Source organism: Anguilla anguilla, chromosome 3 (genome assembly GCF_013347855.1).
Source record: "Anguilla anguilla isolate fAngAng1 chromosome 3, fAngAng1.pri, whole genome shotgun sequence".
NCBI classification, from domain to species: Eukaryota; Metazoa; Chordata; class Actinopteri; order Anguilliformes; family Anguillidae; genus Anguilla; species Anguilla anguilla.
Window position 1 is genome coordinate 4,123,784 of NC_049203.1, and position 21,919 is coordinate 4,145,702.

The following is a 21,919-nucleotide window of genomic DNA, read 5'->3' on the forward strand; positions in this document are numbered from 1 at the left end:
TTTTCTTGAAGTTTCCTTTACATTCTCTTCATTTTCTCGATCAACTGTTCATTTCATTTGTTTCGGACAGCTGTGCACATTTTCCCAGTGTTATCGAGAAGATGTATTGCAGTTAAATATTTGAACACAAGGCATGATGTTCTTTTCTGAATGTTTCCAACAGAGGGCAGTCAAAAGAATGACCATTTTACTCCACAGTCAAACCATTACATATTTAGAATAAGTTGCGCAAACCACACCAGTGAACCCAAGACAGATTTAACAGAACTCCGGAGGGATCATTATAAAAGGAAAACAATTAAAATAAAAGTGTGTGTGTGTGTGTGTGTGTGTGTGTGAGGATGATGACAAGGAAGATCGTGCCGGTAGATTTACTGTACTGGGTGTATGCTTACAGGACTAATGACTGCCTTGCCCAGCCAAAAAGCCAGAGCATGGAGCATATTGCATTCGGCACTGGATCGCAGTCAAACACAGAAATAGACGTCCCCATATAAAAAATTTTGTTTGTCTTGCGGAGGCTGGATATTTGGGCATTCTGAGTACCCTATCATTACGGTCCCAGCTTGGTAATGTAGCAATTTCACGTTCTGGTTTGCAACATTATATGATATTTTTTTTTTTAAATTAAAAAAAAGGCTTATGTTTTGTTAAGTGGGTTCCACGGACCACCTGGGAGGCCTCACCATGGCGACAGTGAACAAATCACAGGCCATGTGGCGCATGTCCCAGTGAGAGAGGCCGAAACACCTCGTTACAGGTGAGCCGGGACCTCTCATCGCACCCGACGACTCTAAACCCTGACAGGCCCCGGCGTGTTTCTTTGTTGCTTGGATACCAGGCTGTACCCGCACCCATTTCCCCTCGGTCTGCGTGCGGGTGAACCGGGTCACTTCCCCAAAAAGCCCTGTCCCCCCCATATCCCCACAGCCCGTAATCCTTCCATTCCAGTACAGGCACTTAGCAGACGCTCTTATCCAGAGGGACTTGCACAACTTTCTACATCGCATTAACACTGCATCCATTTATACAGCTGGATACATGCTGAAGCAATGCAGGTTAAGGACCTTGCTCACGGTTACAGCGGCTGTGTCCTATCCAGGAATCGAACCCGTGACCTTAAGGTTACACCAGTTCCTTACCCGTCATACCACACTGCCGTCCCCCAGTGTCTCTCTCTCTCTCTCTCTCTCTCTCAGCCCTCTCTCTCTCCCTCTCTCTCTCTCTCTCTCTCTCTCTCCCTCTCTCTCCCTCTCTCTCTCTCTCTCTGAACGTGGGCTGAAAATGATACGGTGCGAGGGAAGTTTGTTTTTCGGGGGGCCCGTGCGCTGTGGCCCTGCCTGTGCTGCCAGAGAGAGAGAGAGAGAGAGAGAGAGAGAGAGAGAGAGAGAGAGAGAGAGAGAGAGAGAGAGAGAGAGAGAGAGAGAGAGAGAGAGAGAGAGAGAGAGAGAGAGAGAGAGAGAGAGAGAGAGAGAGAGAGAGAGAGAGAGAGAGAGAGAGAGAGAGAGAGAGAGAGAGAGAGAGAGAGAGAGAGAGAGAGGGCTGAGACGTAGTGATTATGCTCGGTCCACACTGGCCCGACTGTCTGGCACGCACAGGCGGCGGCTTTCAGCAGTGACACGTACGATGGCGCTAACACACTCGGGCGCTGCCCTTATGTGTGTGTGTGTGTGGGGGGGGGGGGGGGCGGGGGGCACGCACGCATGCACGAAAGCACAAGAGAGAGAGAGAGAGAGAGAGAGAGAGAGAGAGAGAGAGCAAACGCACGTCCGATAATTTAGGGTACTCCCGATCGCTGGTTTACCTTTATTGATCATTTTTATATTTTTCTGCCCTAAGCAAAGTCAATTTAGAATTGTCTTAATTTAGAATCGCCATCTGGAAAAAGTTAAAACACTCCCTCCTTTCTCCTTTCCTCACTCATTCTCTCTCTCTCTCTCTCTCTCCCTCTCCTTCTCCTCTCTTACTTTACTCTCTCTCTCACTCCCACTCTCCCTCTCTCCCTCTCTCTCTCTCTCTCTCTCTCTCCCTGTGTCCACGCCTCAGCTTTTTCCCCAGTTTCTTCCCTTCTCTCTGGTTTCTGCACCTCGCTCTCTCTCTCTCTCTCTCTCTGAGTCTACTCTGCACCATGAAGCTCGGGGTACACGTGGGGGCTCCTTGCCTCCTTCTGTTCCTGACGTTCGGGTGGACATGGGGTCAAAGCCCCAACGTGCAGAACACCAATTTCACGCGGTGAGTCGGAGGAGCAGCGCGCTCTTGAGCGATCGCGGTGTGAACGTGACGAGCGTGTGACCACGTGTCTGCGTGCGTACCCTGTGCGTCCGTTCCGCGGTCGTCTGCAAGATTTCAAATCTATCTAATATGCACCTACCACTGCTTGCGCGTTAGCATGTGTGTGTGTGTGTGTGTCAGTAAATGTGCTTTGTCTTTGAATCCTCTGCTCACTCTGTCTCTCCGTTGATGCAGTATGACGTACTGTCCTTTCATCCTAGGCAGTGAAGGGCGTTTGTGGGTATTGTGGGGACTGTGGTTCGGTTCACGGGGACAGGAGTGCGTAGGGTGGACCTGGGGTAGCTGGCCCTTCTCCACATCGCTCCGCCGCTTCGTGGCTGAAGATCTTTGCTTTCTGGTGAAGGGGACGCTTCTACCGTGAACTGCCCGTCCAAGTTTTTTCTCAGTCCGTGTGAATGAACTGTGGGAAAGGAGAACAACAGAAATATGTGCCAATACTGTAGGATGATGGGTTTGTCAAAGAAAGTGCTAGGACTTGCAGTGTGTGTGTGTGCATGTGATATTTCACTAGGTCATTTATCGCAGCATATATATATATATATATGTGTGTATGTTTGATTGATTGTGTCTTAAAGTGAGATACAATATTTGCGCAGAATGAGAGATTATTTAAGGGCTTTTGAAGGGGGTGTGTTTGAGTGTTTAGATTTGGATTGGCTAGTTTTACAGTGAGGCAGGGGGAAGGGGCGCAGGAGGGTGAGTTAAGGCCATTTGACGAGTAAAGGTGTGTGTGTGTGTGTGTGTGTGTGTGTGTGTGTGTGTGTGTGTGTGTGTGTGTGTGTGTGTGTGTGTGTGAGTGTGTGTGTGTGTGTGTGTGTGTGAGTGTGTGTGCGTGTGTGTGTGAGTGAGTGAGAGAGATTGAGAAATGAGTGGGGAGAGGCACTGTTAGAGAGGTAGGTTACTGAGGACTTTGTGAAAATCAAGCGTTTTTACGAGGTGATTGACACACTGCAAGAGTTCTGGAATTTGGAGTGTGTGTTATTAGTGTGTGTGTTATTAAGCCTTCTGGGTGGAAGAGATGTATGTGTTTATGTGGACAGGCAGACAGCAGTAGACACCAGACAGTGGTAGATAGTATCAGGTGGGGGAGCGGAAGGGGGGGGGGGGGGGTTGACTCATGATATATATATTTTTTTTTACACATACCCTAATACAGGAAATACTTTTTTTTGCCATACACATGTACAATGCTCACATTCACCACACACATAGTGTACTTACAGTGTGCTGGGATTTAATAACGCTTGTGCAAACATACACTCATATACACACGCACATGCACACACACACATATTTATGAATACACAGTAAATATGCAATTTTTTTTCCTTTATGTGGTGTGGTGAGTCTGTATGTGCACCTCATGTGCAGTCATTTTATATCTACAATAAAGCTTGTCTGAATATATGTTTCTGTACAAAGTTTGCTGATGAAAGATTAATTTCCTGAAGAATATAGTCCCTCTGCTTGTGTGTGCCTGTGTGTGTACTTTGGAAGACTTGTGTCGTTACATAACATATTTTCCTCAAGTGCCCATAATGAAATTGCAGATCTCAACCAAGATGTAGTGTGGGCTGTCCTGGGCCATGATGGATTGAGTACTTAGCAACTTGTAATTCATTCACTCATCAAACCAATAGCATTTACTTTTTACCTTAAATTCACTTTTTTGAACATTAATGCCAGCAGAATCAGTGCTTGCAGTCACTGTGGCTGGATTGTAAAGAATGTTTACTGTGTGTGTGTGTGTGTGTGTGTGTGTGCATGTGTTTGCATAAGTGTCGTTAAGTCCCTGCATACACTGTATATGTGTGTGCTGAATGTGAGCATTGTAAAGGTGTGTGTGTGTGTGTGTGTGTGTGTGTGTGGGGTTGTGGGGGTGGGAATGGGGAATGTGTATCTGTGGGAATATGGGTGTGTCTGAGCCACTGAGAGTTTGTGTTTAGTGTCTGTACGTGTATGTGTGTGATGGTGGTGCTGGGATATCTGTACATGTATGTGCATGAACACGTGTGTTTGTGTTTGTGTTCTTAGGTTACATCAGCCTTTAGTGAAGTGAGCATGTGACCGTGTTTGCCTGGATGTCCCTTTACACTTATGTCCCCCTGCTTTCCACATCCTGTTTGCACAGGAAACGGGGAACAATATACAGTATCACAAAAAAAAAAAAACTAAACTGCACAAGAGCTCTGAGAGGAACTGACTGACTCTCACCACTCCCACTGCCGCATTTCAGCCAATCACATTTCAGCCCTGATTGGAGGGTAGACTAACCACAGGGTTCCCAGAATGCACAGGGGATGTTAATGTGACATATAATGCTTTCCTCCGGTACTCTCCCGACACTTTGGACACAAGCCTTTTTTCCTTCTTCTTCTTCTTCTTCTTCTTCTTCTTTCATTGTGTAAGCCAAGGGCACAGTATGGTCCCTCTCATTTTAAAACGCAATGCAAATGTCTGTCACGATATCCTCTCTCATTTCATTTTTAATTTATGTTCTTTGTTTTTTTAATGTCTTTGTCTCGACCTCTCCTGTCTCCGTGGGACCACGTTTGTGATTCTTAGGGCAATGGATACCTTGTGTTTCTGCCCTTTTTTTTCGACTGCAAGGGTGTGGTCATGAAGCCTGTACTTGGGCTGACCCTGATTTACACTGTACCCCTGCAATTGAAGTTCATACCCTCCTACTGTAAGGTCTCTCTGTTTAGGGTTGTACAATACCTGAGTCTGCTTTGTGCTCTCTTTTCATTGCTCCGATGTTGAAAACAGGAATTTTGTGTTTCTGCTACTAATTTGGGTTACTCCGATCGGTGACTCACTCTCCTCTCTGTCTCTCTCTGTCTCTCTCTGTCTCTCTCTCTCTCTTCCCTCAGGCCTATATTCAACTGTGGAGGGCACCTGGTCACAGATTCTGGGTTTTTGGGCAGTGAGGGTTTCCCCAGTTACTACAAACCCAACCGCAAGTGCACCTGGTACATCACAGTGAGTCCCCAGCGCCGAGGTCCGAGATCAGTCTGGCCGCACTCGGTCATGCCTCGGACAACTCCACACTCACTTAACTGCATTCTCAATCACACACTCCATGTTGGACCGCATCTAGTGGACCTCACGACCGACACCTGACCAGAATCTTAACAACATACCTCACTCTTATCGTCTCAATTTCCTCCCCCTGCCTCCCGCCCCCTGCCCCCCATCCCCATACTCTCCCGCCCCCCCACCGCCCACCTGCAACCCTAACCCCCATCCCAGGTCCCGGAGGGCCACGTCGTCATGCTGTCCTTCCGGATCTTCGACCTGGAGGCGGACCCGCGCTGCCGGTTCGACTACGTGGACGTGTACAACGGGCACTCCTACGCGGTGCAGAAGCTGGGCCGCTTCTGCGGAACCTTCCGGCCCGGCGCCCTCATCTCCACCAGCAACACCATGATGCTGGAGATGGTGTCGGACGCCGGGCTGGGGGGCCGGGGCTTCCTGGCCTACTTCAGCGGGGGCAAGCCGCACGTGGACGGTGAGCAGCCAGTCGCTACGCAAAAAAAAACAAAAACGCCGCGATGCTAACTGAGGCTAGCGGAACCTGTCAGTCGCTTGTAACCGATCGGAATTCAAAAAACTGTTCGCTTGCCTTTTCAAACGTATATTTCTAAAATAGAAAAGATGTGAGCCACCTCGTTTGCTAAATCGGGTACTCACATTTTCAGCCGTTTCAGTCGTAATTGTGACTGTAGCTTACGCTTACGTCCGATTTATCAAGCAAAGGTCGCTCGCCTCTTTCACCGCTTGCCGCTCCACGCCGCTCTGTCGTTGTGATTCTCGTTCAGCCAGCCCTCAAATTTTCTCTCCCTCGCTCACTAACCTCAGAGCACCAGTTCTGCGGGGGGCGGCTGACGAAGGCCGAGGGCGCGGTCAAAACACCGAACTGGCCCGAGTCGAATTACCCAGCGGGCATCAGCTGCTCCTGGCACATCACCGTGGAGCCCAACATGGTAAAGAGCCTCCCCAGATCTCCCTGCTTACGCACCCCACGTCCCGTGATTTCTCTTCCTCTCCTCCACCGGATCCGTTCTCTGAAAAACAAGATGGCGGGCTGGCGGGCTAGTGGCCCCCTCCGTTCTAGTGAGACCAGGGTCTCTCTGCTCGTGAATATGCGTCTTTGGAGCCAGCACTGGCACCTAGATTCCACCTGCTTTCAGCATAAATGTGAATGAATGGTCTCATTGAGTGCAGGCTGTGTGTGTGTGTGTGTGTTTGTGTGTGTGTGTGTGCGTGTGAGAGTGCGTGTGTGTGTGTGTGTGTGTTTGTATGTGTGTGCGTGTGAGAGTGCGTGTGTGTGTGTGTGTGTGTTTTATGTTACTGTAGGAAAAAGGGGTGGGGAATTCTGTACCAACTCCAGTAGTCTCACCACATCTTTCATTTTATCCTGTTTAAACTCATTTGTTGGTTTTATTTGACTGCTGTAAGGTTAACCTGCCAACCTATTTCTCCATAGATCATGTCATATGTGTGCCGTAGACACCCATTGTTTTCACTTTGACATCATTGATGTGTTTCTACTTTGTGTGTGTGTGTGTGTGTGTGTATTTTGCTGACTGTGTGTGTGTGTGTTTGTGTATGTCTGTGTTTGTGTGTGTGTGTGTACAACCTACCCTTTCATTTCTGCAGATAATTGAGGTGAAGTTTGACAAGTTTGATATGGAGGCTGACAGTTACTGTCGCTACGACTACGTCGCGTTTTTCAACGGCGGCGAAACGGACGACTCGCGGCGAATTGGGAAGTACTGCGGCGATGTCGTACCCGAGTGAGTGTCCTGAGAGGCTAGTTCCCGCTTCGGTTTGAAACTTCCTGAAAAAAAGAGGCTTTTATTCTGTACGGTATAATGACCTTCTCTTCTGTGTTAATACAGATGGTCAAGACTTATTAAAATGTCTTAGACAGGATGTGCACCCTTTAATTCAATAATTTATTTCTCCTTCTTTGGGGATTCATACCATTCTCTTCTCCTCTTCCATCCCTCTCTTTCTGCCCAAAACCACTCCCCCCCACACACACACACCTCCTCCCTCTGCCTCTGTCCACAGAAACATAGTGACCAATGGGAACGAGCTGCTGGTCCAGTTCGTGTCTGACCTCAGCGTGACCTCTGACGGCTTCAGGGCCACGTACTCCAGCATTCCGCAGGGGTCCAAGCCCCCCACCGCGGGGCACGATGTCGCCCCGGGGCCGCGGGTGGACGCCACGTCCACCAGTCCCACCAAAAAACCCAAACCCAGACCCGCTGTCAAACCGGCCGTCAAGCCAAGCGCCAAACCCAAGGTCAAGCCAACCGCCAAACCCAAGGTCAAGGCCCCCGCCAAGCCGACGACAAGGCCCGCGGTCGTCAAACCCGTCACTAAACCCAGCGCCAAACCCAAACCTGGCAGCAAACCAACCCCGAAACCTGGGTCCAAACCAACCCCCAAACCCCGTATCAAACCCACCCCAAAACCTGGCGCCAAAGTCGTTATCAAACCCTCCCCAAAACCTGGTACTAAACCCATCCCAAAACCCGGTACCAAACCTGGTTCCAAACCCACTCCAAAACCTGGTACTAAACCCATCCCAAAACCTGGTTCCAAACCCACTCCAAAACCTGGTACTAAACCCATCCCAAAAACGACAACCAAACCCGGAACTAAACCTATCCCGAAACCTGGAACTAAACCCCTCCTTAAGCCCGGCACTAAACCCAAAACTAAACCGGATGCCAAACCCAAGCCGAAGGCGGGAGCCGGGAAGAACGGAACCGGACCGGTGGTGAAGCGGCTCCAAGAACTGAAACGTGAGTGAGACTGGAGACACTGTGAGCGAGCTGCACCAGGGGGCTGTTACTGTGAGTGAGCTGCACCAGGGGGCCGTTACTGTGAGCGAGCAGCACCAGGGGGCTGTTACTGTGAGCGAGCAGCACCAGGGGGCTGTTACTGTGAGCGAGCAGCACCAGGGGGCCGTTACTGTGAGAGAGCAGCACCAGGGGGCCGTTACTGTGAGAGAGCAGCACCAGGGGGCTGTTACTGTGAGCGAGCAGCACCAGGGGGCTGTTACTGTGAGCGAGCTGCACCAGGGGGCTGTTACTGTGAGCGAGCAGCACTGATAGAGAGATCACTTATATATGTGTATTTATGCATGAGTGTGTGTGTGTGTGTGTGTTGTGCTGACTGTGTGTGTGTGTTTGTGTGTGTCTATTGTGTGTATATATTGTGTTGCCTGTGTGTGTGTGTGTGTGTTGTGCGGACTGTGTGTGTGTGTATGTGTATGCATGCAGTGCTGACCGTGTGTGTATTTGTGTTGCAGTGGCAACTACAAACCCACTCTGTGCCCAGGTGTGTAAGGGGAACAGTGGTCTCCCGGCTAGCTTCTGCTCTGCAGAGTTTGGTGAGTTACATCAGCCTTTCCATCACAATTCACATCCCCTTCACATCCCCCTTACATCCCCCTCACATCCCCTTCACACACCACAATGTGTGGCAATCCCTGAGGCTTTGAGGCTCACATTTGCTGGTCCACTGTCTGAAACAAGACCGGGAAACTCCACTGCAGGAGATCTGTGTACTATGTGTTCTAATTCCACAGAACCTTCGCTGTAGCAGATCTGTGTACTGTGTTCTAATTCCTCTGAACCTTCGCTGTAGCAGATCTGTGTACTGTGTTCTAATTCCACAGAACCTTCGCTGTAGCAGATCTGTGTACTGTGTTCTAATTCCACAGAACCTTCGCTGTAGCAGATCTGTGTACTGTGTGCTATTTCCTCATTCTCTGTGTACTGTGTGCTATATCCTCCTTCTCTCTGTGTACTGTGTGCTAACTCCTCCTTCCCACCGGCTCCCTCTCTCTCTCCGTGGACCTCAGTGCTCACAGGGAAGGTGACGGCGCTGGCCCCGGGTTCGAGGGGCAGCGTGCACGTCAGCGTCTCCGTGCTGAAGGCCTACAAGCCTGGCCGTCTCAGCCTCGCCCGGGCGGGCAAAGCTGCGTCCGTCAAGCTGCTGTCAACGTGCAAGAGCTGCCCGCTGCTGCGCAGAGGTACTGCCGCACATACACACGGACATGCGCACGCATGCGCACACACATGCATACGTACACATACACACGGACATGCGCACGCATGCGCACACACATGCATACGTGCACATACACACACACGCCCACACACAAACTCTCTCTCACACAAACAAATACGCACATACGCATGCATGCGCACACACAGATGCACAAGCCCACACACACTCACACACGCACTCTCACACAAACTCTCTCTCACACACACACACACACACTCATCATTGAGCATGCAGCTCGCGTACTGCATTGTGTATGAACGCCAGAGGCTTTTCCAGATTGACTGATTAGCTAATGGTAGCAGGCCATTCAGCCCATCTAGGGTTTCCTTCTGGAACCTGTCTAACGTTTCAACTCCTTCCCAGGGATGACCTACATCCTGACTGGCCGGGTTGACTCGGAGGGGCGTGGCCTTCTGGAACCCAGCAGTTTCACCTTCCCCTACAAAGCGTCACTGCAAAAGCAGCTGGCCAACCTAACCAGCCGAACCTGCTGACCTCATATTACTCTCCACCAATCAAAGCCCAGGAAAGAGGAAGAAAAAAAAAAAAGCAGTCACACCTCCTTCCACTATGATAGAGGAAAACCAGACAACCACAAGTATTCATAGTTAAGATGTAATATAAAAATGAAAAATGGTCATGTATTCATAATCACAGCTTTATTTTTTGCTGTAGCAGATTTTTTGGAAACATTCAGTATATTTTTCAAAACTCTTAACAAAACATACAATACTGTGACTTATAACTATGACTTTACAAAACTATTCATTCGGGAGTAAAATTCTAATGAAAATTTTTTTTACTGTAATGTACAGTGAAAGCTTAGATTATAATTGGAGCAAAGGAAAACAAGTTTTGACAGTGTAGTATATATTTTTTGCCAAAACACTTCAACACTTCTTCATTTGACTTAGTTATAATTACATTACTTTTGTTCTGTTTAGATGATTAAATTAGTGATGCATTGTCATTTCCCTTTGATTAATTAAAGATGTCTCATAAAAACTGAACACTAATGTATAGTTTTACAAGTCAAATTTTCTTTTGTAAATAGAATTAACACAATTTAAAAAAATTAAGGCTAATTCCACGTGTAAATTCTCCCAACCTCAGCAAAAAATATACATTCATCATTTAATAGTTATTTTAACTTCAACTGAGCAGAACTGAGTTGCTAACTCACACCCTATTTGAAATGGTGAAGCAATTCACACGGTAGCCTATTCCACATAAATATGCAGAGCACCGATCATAAGGCAACACAGAGAACAAGTTTTCAATTAATCATGGACTCAGTCATGACAAGCCTCAAGATAGAACACAGTCTCCTGCTGAATATTTTTGTGTCATGAATCATAACTGTTCAGTATTTTATATTGTTTTTTTTTTTTTTTCGGTTCATACACTCACCAAACGTCAAACTTTGGAGCTATCTGTAAATTATACTTGTCTTTAATTAAAGGATTTGTAACACTGACTAGTTCTTTTGCGGATGTTTACGGTAATGCGCGGTACAGCTCAGTCTAACGCATTTTCTGCTCTGATTACATTACATTACTGTGGCTTTCGTGTCCGCCGGAGAGGCGGATTGGTCTCGGCTGCGCCGGCTGGTGGAGAGAGCACACGCACCTGGGCTGCGTTAGCTAATCAGCCCAGGTGCTTAAAGGTGTGCTGCGGGGCCTAACACCGAGAGCGAGTTTCTTTATTTGAGTTTATTTCCAGTTTTGTTTCTTTTAAAACGGGGAACTGTGACGGACAACTCCATGCGACGGACAACTGTGTTCCCCCGCGCCTGCCGCATATCCCTCCCAGGGGTGTCACGCGGGTGTGACAATTGCATTACAGGTATTTAGCAGATGCTCCTATCCAACTTGCACAACTTTTTACATCGCATTTACACTGCATCTGCTGAAGCAATGGAAATGCAGGTTAAGTACCTTGCTCAAGGGTACACTGGCATCCAGGAATCGAACGTGCAACCTTTAGATTACTAGCCCAGTTCCTTACCCATTATACTACACTACGGCGTACTCTGACCCTCTATTGCATCATTCACGAAAGAGACGATAATACTTATTGAATCCTTCATTCCTCTCAGACACTGATTTTTAAAAAAAAAATGTTTATTAAGATACGTTGTGAAAACACCGAAGGAAACCAAATAGTCTTCAGAAAATCACGTAGCCTCAAATGGTTGTGCCCGCTCCGTGAACAATGCGTTAATTCCCTGTTCAGCTCAGCTGCAGAGTCTGTCCTGTTCTGAGATAAAAGGTTCTTTGTAGCACAAAGGTAATTGACGATGCTTTATATAAAAACCTCTATGATAACAATTGGGAGCTCCGTGTTCTTTCACTGGATCTATTTTACCTCGGGACAAATTTGGCTGGAGCTGAAGGGTGTCACTTCAAACGTGGCCTCACTGTTACTGTCTATTTTGAGGGCCTTTGTATAAGCCTCGCAGTTTTGCTTTGATTAATTTTTATCACAGTAAAACTATGCCTCACACTATTTTTGGATTATGTTTGATGATGGCAGTGATTGATGATTTTTTAAATTTTTTTTTCAATTTTCAACATCTCACTGCCTCCCCTTCCTCTCTTCGGAGGAGAGATTTATTTTTGTATGATACATCTGAATTATTTACAAAACAGTTTTGTCAGGTAGACCGCTCCACCATTAGCCAGTTCAGGCCAACTGTAATGACACGTCAACCCAACTTTCTGAGCTGACCGTATGGATTGGCAGACTTGCAGAGGCAAAGATGGTGAATTGCTCACGATAATATTCTTCCCGATTCTTCAGTATTTCTGCAAAGAAAAGCCATTTTCTTGTGTTACTCATGAGCACAGAGCCAAACTGGAAAATTCACAAAATCCTTTTAATGTGGCTATTTTTTTATCTAGTATGGGCTTTACATTGTATATATATATACGGCTGAAATTTAATTTAAGCAAATCATCTGAATTGCCTTTTCCTGCAGCATTGCCCCCACTTGGCATTTGAATGTGCTACCAGGTTAAAAGCCTTGTCTTTTAACCAATCCACAGCTAGAGCCATAGATGCAGCTGCTGCTATGCCCCTGCACTGCCGCCTGTGGCCAAAACAGACCCTGCACCAGTGATGTCATGGCTCAAGGGTGGCAACCATGGCAACCTGAGGCCACATGCAAACTTACAGCTGTTTTTAAGTGGCCTGATGACGCTCATAATCTGTGTGTACATATATACAGTACACCAAAACTATAATGTGATATGTGTGACATATTTTAATTCTATTTGTACAAACATGTTAAGCTTTCTTAAAAGAATGTAATATGACAGTATTGAACGGGTCGCTATTTTATCTTACGTTATTTGAATTGAACTTTTTTTTTTTTTTTTTTACTGTGTGAAGTGTATGCACAGCCGTCTATCTGCGTTTCTAAATCCCCTTCGGCGTTTTCGCTGTTAATGGCGACCTCTAGTGGCCACTCGTGCCACACAGCTCAGGTTGTCCTGGAAGGGATACAATTTTACTTTGAAGTAGTACTACGTGTTCCCTCCCTAAGTCACTGCGTAATATGATCTCTGATCAGCCCGTCCATAAAAAGACTGGCTACGAGCCAGGCAGCTCGTAGTGAATTAAAATATCCCTGCCTTAGCGACGTGTCTGTGGGAAGTAGGCCACCGCTGACCGCTTTCATATTAATTAAATGTATCTGAAAAGGACACGGGGAGGTGGAGGAGGTTAATAAACCAATGGTCGCGTCTGGTCGCCGGGGTTTTCCGGACCGACTCACGAGGCGCACACACACACACAGACGAACACAACCACAGAAGCACTGTGACATTCTCACTGGCATCTCTTATTCTCTCTCACTCACTCATTCTCACACACACTCAGTCTCACACTCTTTGTCACACACTATGTCTCTCATACACTCTCTCTCACACACACACACACACACACACACACAAACGCGCCCCCCCCCCCCCCCCTCTGTCAATGACTCCCTCCCCCTCAGGCGGCAGGAAAGGTGGTGGAGGGGGGGAAGGGGGGGAGGTCTGGAATATCAGTAGACCGAGAGAAAGGAGAGAGGGACACATTACACCTCCCCATCACTCGTTCCAAATCTCTTATTCTGTCACTGCTGGCTTCTTCCTTTTTACTGGCCCTAAGCTCTTATAGTACACACACACATACACACCACACACACACGCAAACACACACATACGTACATGCACCCGCACACACACACTCCAATGCACACACATACGTACACGCACGCACACACACGTGTAGAGAGGCCGACAACAACTACACATGAAAACACAAGCTCTGACCTGTCGCTAGCGAACATTTGCAAAAAAATTTGTATCATTCAAAACAGACTTGTGTTCGACCGCATGACAATGGGCCCCGAAGTGAAGCAGGGGGGGGGGGGAAAGCCGCGATGCCTTTCATCTGACGAACCACACAAACAGAAAAGGCTTTTCTTCATCGGGAGAACAGAACGTCTCATTCACAACACAGGAAGCACAACACGACGCACATCCCGCGCGATTCTCATTGGCTTAATTTATTAGTTTTTTAAGATTTCAATAGCTAGCTCTCAAGAGTGCAATATTTTCTACATCAGTGCAGAAAACAAAGAACAAAAACTAAAAAAAAAAGAAAAGAAAGTTCAAAACAGTTTCATTTTCAGATGTGTTAACCTGGGATGTAATACAGGGTTAATTAGGCCTATTTATGTATTTATTTTTAAAGGATATGCTCATTTTTAATCGCTGACAGAACACTGAGTGCGGTGCCCCACGGGCCCGGCCGTCCTGAGTACGGTACACTGTGACCCAAAATCACAGCCTCACATTCACACTCCGGTTTCAAGTCTGGCGTCCCAGCCCTTCAGGACCGGGACAGGTCGAGAAATTAAAGCGATACAGAATTTTTAAAAAAAACACACCCAGAGAACGCTGAAATTCATAATCATCATCATCATCATCATCATCATAGTCGTCATCATCATTGTCATCATCATCACAATCATCATCGTCATCATCATCATCATCACTATCATCATCATGGTCAACATCATCATCATCACAATCATCATCGTCATCATCATCATCACAATCATCATCATCACACATCTCACATAGGAGCAAAATGTCAGGGGAAATAATTGCACAATTCCTGGTGCTATACAGTAAGGGATCTGCACCTAGAAGGTTCTATGCAAAGATCTTCCACACACTGACCTCCCCCAACGTCCCCACCATAAAGGACTATTACAAACACCATCCTGAGGCATATTATACAGTAAAGGTGCAACTGTACCAAAAAACAACCTGTCACATAAGGAGCCACGGCCAATGGTCCCCATTCCGCACACAGAATATCTTTGTTGAAGACAAAGAGCCAACTCTTCTCACCCTGGGACAGGAGAAGAAAGCAATGAGAAGAAACCGTGTGGCACAAGCCTTGATCCACCCTCCTCGGATCAAGAATCTTGCCCTGATCACACCAGTACAAAGAAAACGATCCCTCCGTAGGAACCAATGAGAGGCGGTTCATTTTGAAGGAAGTGCAACGTTCCGCAGTTTCTGACTGAAGGGGTGGCTCACATCTCATTTCTGATAAAAAAAAAAAACTCAGCTCCGAGGTCTGAGTCACCATCGAGGGTAATGCTCCGATTGGCTGGAGACATGATGACCAGCTCTTCTGCTCCCTGACTGGCCCGCGACGCTCTGACACGGTCCGGAACAACGCAGAGGATTGGTTAACTGGCCGACACGTTCACAACAGGCTTTATAAATAAATAATCAATTTAAAAGAAAGCGACAATGACCCGTACAACCTTTCAGATTCACCGGTGCAATCTGCAGTGCAAATCAACTTGAGGAAAACTTAAAAACAGTTTAAAAACTTAAAAACAGTTTCTGCCATTAGTTTAAACATCAAGACGTCTTCGAAGCAGTTCTAAAAAAAAAAAAAAAAAAGGTCAGAGGTGTACAACAGTGCCACTCTTTTTTCCCCCATTCACCTGTTTCTGAACAACAGAAATGAAGAGCTTTAGATTATCCCACGCAGGTACACTAGAGTGAAGAGGACAGCGAAGGCCCCTGTGTCCACGTCTGGGATTAAACGAGGGTAAAACCAGTGTTTAGGACAAGACGGACCGTTTTGCAGTCCGGTCACTTAACGGCCGGGACTTCAGCAGACCATCTGGAGGTGTTTTATCGTGAACAGAAGGCCGGCTCATTAGCTGTCTCACTGGCGGCGCTGAAGAGTGATCACAGAACAGAAGAGTGCAAAAAAATACAAAAACAATTACATAACAATTGAGTCAGCAGCTTCTCTCACAAACACCATGTTCTTTAGTGAGACTGCATTTTTTTCACACACACACACACACACACACACACACACACAGACACACAAAAAAAACCACAAAAAAAAACCACAGGTCCGTAAACTCCACTTCCTCCAGCTCTCTGAATTCAGTGTAGAACTCAGCGCTTCAGAAATTTGAACGTCTTTCCAAACGACGTCACAGCTCACCGCATAAAGCAGAGCTTTTAAGATGTCCACTCCTCCCAGTTAGGTTTTCAGATATGGGCTGAGGTGGTCTGGTGGATTGGGAGAACTAACTGACAGAACGCCCAGGCCTTTAACTGTCCGCTGTTATTACAGTACAAAATCTCCACCATCTCACCTGCACACATTTCCCTTCGGCTGAATTGAGTTTCTTTTCTTTTGACAACACCACCTTCATAATGTTAGTAAAAGAACAGACCCCAGCAAACGACAGTGGAACTGGACGTTATAACATCAGGTACACCATTGTGCGGATGCACGGCTAGTACTGTCTGTTTCCTTATAATGAGGAATTGGTGATGCAAGCAACACAAAAACCCTGCCTAAAACTGCTCTTGTGTGCAGTTTAAAAAAAAAAAATTTTAGTGGACTAATTCTGCAGTGAAACACCATTCGTGTTGTGTCTGCTACTTCACTTCCTGTTGCTAGGTTTCGCCCAGAATAAAAGAGGAAATACGAGCGAGCGAGAGAGGAGGAGGAGGAGGAGGAGGAGGGGAGAGATGCATACGTGCAGAGGGGAAAAAGAGGAGTGAGAGGGAGGGTGGAAAAAGAGGGAGGACAGGACAGCCAGCGCCATGGGAGAGGAGAGCAGAGCGTGAGTGGTTTTAATTGGTGTCACCGCTGGCTGTGGCAGTGTTTGAACAGCTGGTCCCACAATGCCCCTGGCTAATGCTAAATGGCCTAAGGCTTCCCTTCCCAAACCCCAGCCCCTAGCAGCACACTGCGAATGGTCTTAAAGATCGGTTTGGAAGCGAATACCCTGCAAGCAATTTAAAAAAAAAAAAGCTCATACGGACTCAAAACTGCACATGCGTCACGTAGGAAAAGGAGAGGAAATAGTCACATTAGCATCACCAAAAAAAACAAAAACAAAACAAAAAAAAAACATAAGAAACACTTTCATAAGGCTCAGGATGAAGCTCATTCGAGCTTCAGCCGAAGAACCTTCGACCTGATTATCTACCCAATGAGAGAAGCAACTATGTTAGATAATAATCTGCCTACCTAAAGCAGTAACTATTTATCTTACTAATGTTAATGTTTCAATAGCTCCTAAACATCGGCCACTCCCCCTTTCACGGGCAGAGGTCCACTGTGAGCCTTATATGACATCATCTGATACGACCAACGTACTACACGCAGTTCAAAGTTCACACAGGTATTGAACACGAAAAAAAGGCAGGGATTGTCCTGGAAATACAAGCTGTGTCACTGTGCGTATTGTTTCAACGAGAGAAATTCACATTTCTGACAGACATAGCAGTTCCCTCTCTGATCTTTTCCTTTCTTTTTAAAGTTTTATTCTCGCCAGATGTTTTTTGACATCTGAACCACACTGGGTTGAACAAAAGATGTCCCCCAATCCCACGATTGGGGGCCGTAAGGTGCTTCTTACCTTAAAATAAAATGAAAAGAACATGTTTAATGTGCACATCATATTCATATGGCCCTATTTATGAATTTATAAGCACGATATATTAAAACTTCAAAAGAAAACTTAGGTCTTGAGATTTCTGCCACAGAAGGAACACAGAGAGTAACCCACAAAATCGGAAAAAAAAAAATAAAAAAAAAAACTTGAAGAAGAAAGAATCGATGAAGACTCCGGTCCCGGCTCGTTTTCCCCGCTCAGTTGAGTTTGAGGCGCTCGGAGGGCGAGGCCTTGGCCCGCCAGGCGAACCAGGATATGATCCCGGCGATGCAGCCCTGCAGGGCGAACATCACCCCGTAGGTGGAGCAGAGGGTGGGGCCGGCGATGGGCGGGCGGGACCGGGGCCGGGAGGACGGGGCCAGCAGGGAGAGGGAGAGGGCGGGGCGGAGGGCCAGCGCCCGGATCTCGCCCTTGATCATGTGCAGCTCGTCCAGGATGGAGAGGAAGGTGCAGCAGTGGAACCACTGGTGGCTGTGGCCCCACACGTCGAACCGGCCCGGCGACAGGCGCTCCGGCAGCTTGCTGATGTTGAAGAGCGCCGACGCCAGCAGCCAGAAGCAGTGGCGGTAGAAGTACTGCGCCAGGGTCCCGGAAGGGGATGGCAAGGAGGAGGAGGAGGAGGGGGATGAGGAGGACGGGGGGGAGGACGATGAAGAGGAGGAGGAGGAGGAGGAGAGGAGCAGACGGTAAAACACGGGGGTGGAGGCCACCACGAAGGGGAGCAGGAAGACGGTGGTGCGGATGACGTAGCGGTAGCGGCGCCAGTGCTGCCTGGTGTTGCAGCAGGCCAGCGTGCAGATCAGCGCCACCAGGCAGGCGCTGGGGATGTAGAAGCTCTCGAAGAAACGGTGGAGATCGGGCGACGGGGGAGAAGGAGGAGGAGGAGGAGGGAGAGGAGGGAAGGGCTCCCCCGCGCCCCCCAGCCCGTGCCGGGTGGCGTTGGGGCACCGCTCGCCCACCGCGCCCGCCTGCGGGTGGATGTAGTAGAAGTAGGCCAGCGCGGACCCCACCGTGTATGCGCTGATGTTCCCGTAGTCCACGAAGAAGCAGATCTCGCGGATGAGCAGCGACATGGAGTTGAGCAGGTGCGCCATGCTGCTGGCCATCAGCAGGCAGAACACCCCGATGAAGTAGTTCCAGAACGGGTAGAAGAACGGGTCGCTGAGGGGCAGCGTGCCCTCCCACACGAACAGCTCCAGGAAGTGGAAGGCGAAGACGAAGACGGCCAGGAAGTGCGTCCAGAAGTTGCCGGTCTCGTTGGTGGGCCGGAAGGCGGAGACCAGGCACTCGCGCAGGCTGTAGTCCGGGAAGCGGTAGCCCGAGAGGATGAAGCTCTCCGTCACGCGCGGCGGCACGTCCGTGTGCCGGAGGAGCGGCTGGGTAGGACGGCTTCTCTTCAGAAACATGGCTCGGCTCGGCTCGGCTCGGTTCGGTTCGGCTCGGCTCGGTGGGACGGGACGGGTGCGGGAAGGAGGGATCGCTCTGAGGGCTTATTGGTCCTTAAACACGCGCCACTGACACCTTTCCCAGTCCTGAGTGTTCTTATACCGGCATGGCTGCCGCTTAACGTTTTAATGGCCCCGCGAAGCGATTCACCACAAAGGCCGCCGTAGCGGACAGAGCCTGGCTGATCGACTCGTTAATCCGACGGCAGCCCTGACAGTTGAATTGCGCTGACAGCAGGAGAAAATAAGCAGAGTCTACAGTGACGAAGACTAAACAAACGAATCCTTCTGAAATAAATCTATCTCAGAAGAAGAATTTCAATAACCCTGAAGTCCGTTAGAAATTACTTCTCAGTCGCTCAGTTGTTCCTTACAGTTACCGACAGTTACTGAGAGTGAAAATGGCTTGAACAACGTGGAAGAGAAGCTTTTTTTGGTTTTAAACCAAAGTCCAACAGTCCAGCGATCATGGGCACAGTATTTGTATTTTTGCAGTTGACAAGCATTGCTAACGTCACAGTACACCTTCGGCGCTAGAACAGCACTCGAGAATTAAAATTTGGTTAATGGAGGAGTAACAATGCACAAGTGACATTGCTTCTCCGTTTTTTACTCACTTCGACTTATTTGCCCCGGTGAAAGTGCGACAGGCTGGCGGATATCCAAAAAACATCAAGTTAATAAATCATGCTCTCGTGCAGAGCTCTTCGTGGTTAGCGCGTCACGCGCTGACATTTCACCTAACAAAGTTGATCTATATATTCTGGAATTATCCTGTATTTAGCCTACTTGTTCTACCTTGATGTACAATTTTGAAGCACGTTTACAAATCACTGCGTTATTTAAAAAAAACTACATTCAGTTGAGAATACTACCAGGTGCATTCAGACTGCTCCAACTCCAAATACTAGATATCTATGGCTATGCGGCAAATGGTTTCCTGCCAAACACATCAAAAAGGGTTTTAAAAACTAGCGTCAGCGTTAGATTCCCACCCAAAGTAGGTCATTTGGATTAGCTCGCGGTTTTAAACTGGGATTGGTTGACTGTATATTGCATTATTCAGTGTCCGCATGCATAATTCGGGTACCGGTAAATGTACGTATTTTTCGCCCCGTACCTGGACTCGGACCCCCTATGAGATAATAGGTAACAGTATTTTGGTAATATCCTTCCTACACAGTCTCACAGCAAGGTCACTTCGGTGCAGTATGCGCGCTGTCGGCCAAAGGAAGAATGTGTCACGCAGATAGATGCAATTCTCTGGCCCCGTCCGTTATCGGCAGATTACAAGGCCAGATCTTCTCTTTCAAATAGACCCGCAAGCCGGTGTTTCGTAAGTCCGTTGGCTGATAACGTTTCTAATGCGGCATTTCCCGTAAACGTCTTTTTACTGCTCACGAGTAATTATTTCGTTCAGGTGACCAAGCAAGAGTCCACTTACTGTCGCGGCTTCATCTCCGTTTTGTTTTTCTCATTCAGTTTGTCCTTGAATCGAGCACCCAGAACTGACACAAAGAGTCACGTTATCCAGAGGCAGCTGTAGCCCACAAGAGAAGGGATCATGACAATGTGATCGACTTGCGTAACGGAACTGTAGTCAGCGTCCCGTTTCCACGGTCTCGCTGGTGAAAGCGATCCGCTGTTTCCGCGACCGTACTGATGCACCGGCGTCCACCGGCCTCGCTTGACTGTGGGTTCTGCAATGGTCGGCTGTATCTCCACATGAGCAGACGTGATTGTGATAAACGTCCATTGTCCAAAAGGCGCTCGCAGTTAATTTTGTGCCGCGTTTTCTTGCAGAAAACCGAAAGCGCTTGGCCTGCTCTCGACCGGCCGGCTCCTGCTGACTCCTGTCGCGTGCGTAGGGCCGTTCGCCTTATCAGCGCTGCAACGCGGATCTGTCTTGTACAGTCATGCAGTTAGCACCCTCCCCCTCCTCCCCTCTCTCCCTGCTCACTCTGTCTCTTGCTCTACCCCCCCCCCCCCCCCCCCCCCCGGTTTCTCTTTCTCTCTCTCTCTCTCGTACACGCGTACATCCAATCGTCGGAATGTCCGCATGACAGCATTTTCATGCTTTTTAACTGAATACAAGGTTTGACTCAGCATGACAAACATAATTTAATGCTATTTACATAAACACTCGCTCAGAAACTAACAGTGCAGTTTTGATTCGATTATACTCTCCGTTCAACGGTTCCAACTAGGCAAAAGCTAAAACAGGTCCTCGCAGGTTCTCAGAATTTAATTCGGGACGCAGCGCGATACGCCTGCCAAATTCCAATTACACACAAGCCGGCTTGTGAAAGTATTCACACCCACAGCCCGCCGCTTTCACATTCACTGCCCCAGGACACGAAATGAACGTTCAACAAGGACAGGGTGAGCACATAAGAACGTTAAAATAAATAAATAAATAAATAAATAAAAAACCACTGTGGGGAAAAACAGGACCCAGCCTGGGCCAGAAGAGCTGGGTGTTCTCCTCACACTGTTGAATACTTCTTCAAAATATACACTTCACAGAGTCTGATGCAACTGGATTTATTGCAGGTAATTCAAAGATAACATGCAAGAACCCGGGCTGATCTGCGCATATCAATACAAACTGTCTCAAAGCATTCCACAAGACACTTCACAGAAAACACAAAAGATGCGCACACACACACACAGACAAGGCACACACACACAGACAGGGCACACACACACAGACATACGAGACATACAAGACATACAAGACATACTCCCCTCCCCTGGGGCCGAACGCTCCCTTTTATCCTATCTTAGCTCCTCCTGTTGTGGAGCTCAAGCTTGGACTGTCCCTCATGCTTACATCATTTTACTTTACTCTTTTCCCACACATCATTGTTTCTCATTTTTCAGACACCATTATTTATCAGCCCCTTCCTTCCTTATTTTTTAAAAATGATAGTGCTCGTCTCCCGCTTGAATCTCCCTTCCCCTTCTATCATAAATCACATATTCTGACAACACATTTTCCGGAAAAGGCAGAAGCTTCCGTTAGTTCCACAGATATGCTTGTATACAGCTTAATTAGCAGGGCAGAAATTATGTGTGTATT

The 21,919-nt window shown here is 47.8% G+C and overlaps 2 protein-coding genes across 2 annotated transcripts; one reads left to right on the forward strand and one right to left on the reverse strand.

The window, feature by feature from the left end:
- The first annotated feature begins 1,751 nt into the window (after window positions 1-1,751).
- Window positions 1,752-10,861, forward strand: LOC118222850 (procollagen C-endopeptidase enhancer 2-like). The gene is made up of 9 exons (XM_035408746.1): window positions 1,752-2,232; window positions 5,166-5,274; window positions 5,545-5,803; window positions 6,154-6,278; window positions 6,955-7,091; window positions 7,372-8,111; window positions 8,621-8,701; window positions 9,176-9,346; window positions 9,748-10,861. The coding sequence occupies exons 1-9, from the start codon at window positions 2,129-2,131 to the stop codon at window positions 9,876-9,878; spliced, it is 1,857 nt and encodes a 618-aa protein (XP_035264637.1). The 5' UTR covers window positions 1,752-2,128; the 3' UTR covers window positions 9,879-10,861.
- Window positions 10,862-13,920: 3,059 nt separating this feature from the next.
- Window positions 13,921-20,739, reverse strand: paqr9 (progestin and adipoQ receptor family member 9). Its single transcript, XM_035407734.1, has one exon. The coding sequence runs from the start codon at window positions 18,796-18,798 to the stop codon at window positions 17,590-17,592; it is 1,209 nt and encodes a 402-aa protein (XP_035263625.1). The 5' UTR covers window positions 18,799-20,739; the 3' UTR covers window positions 13,921-17,589.
- Between the last annotated feature and the right edge of the window lie 1,180 nt (window positions 20,740-21,919).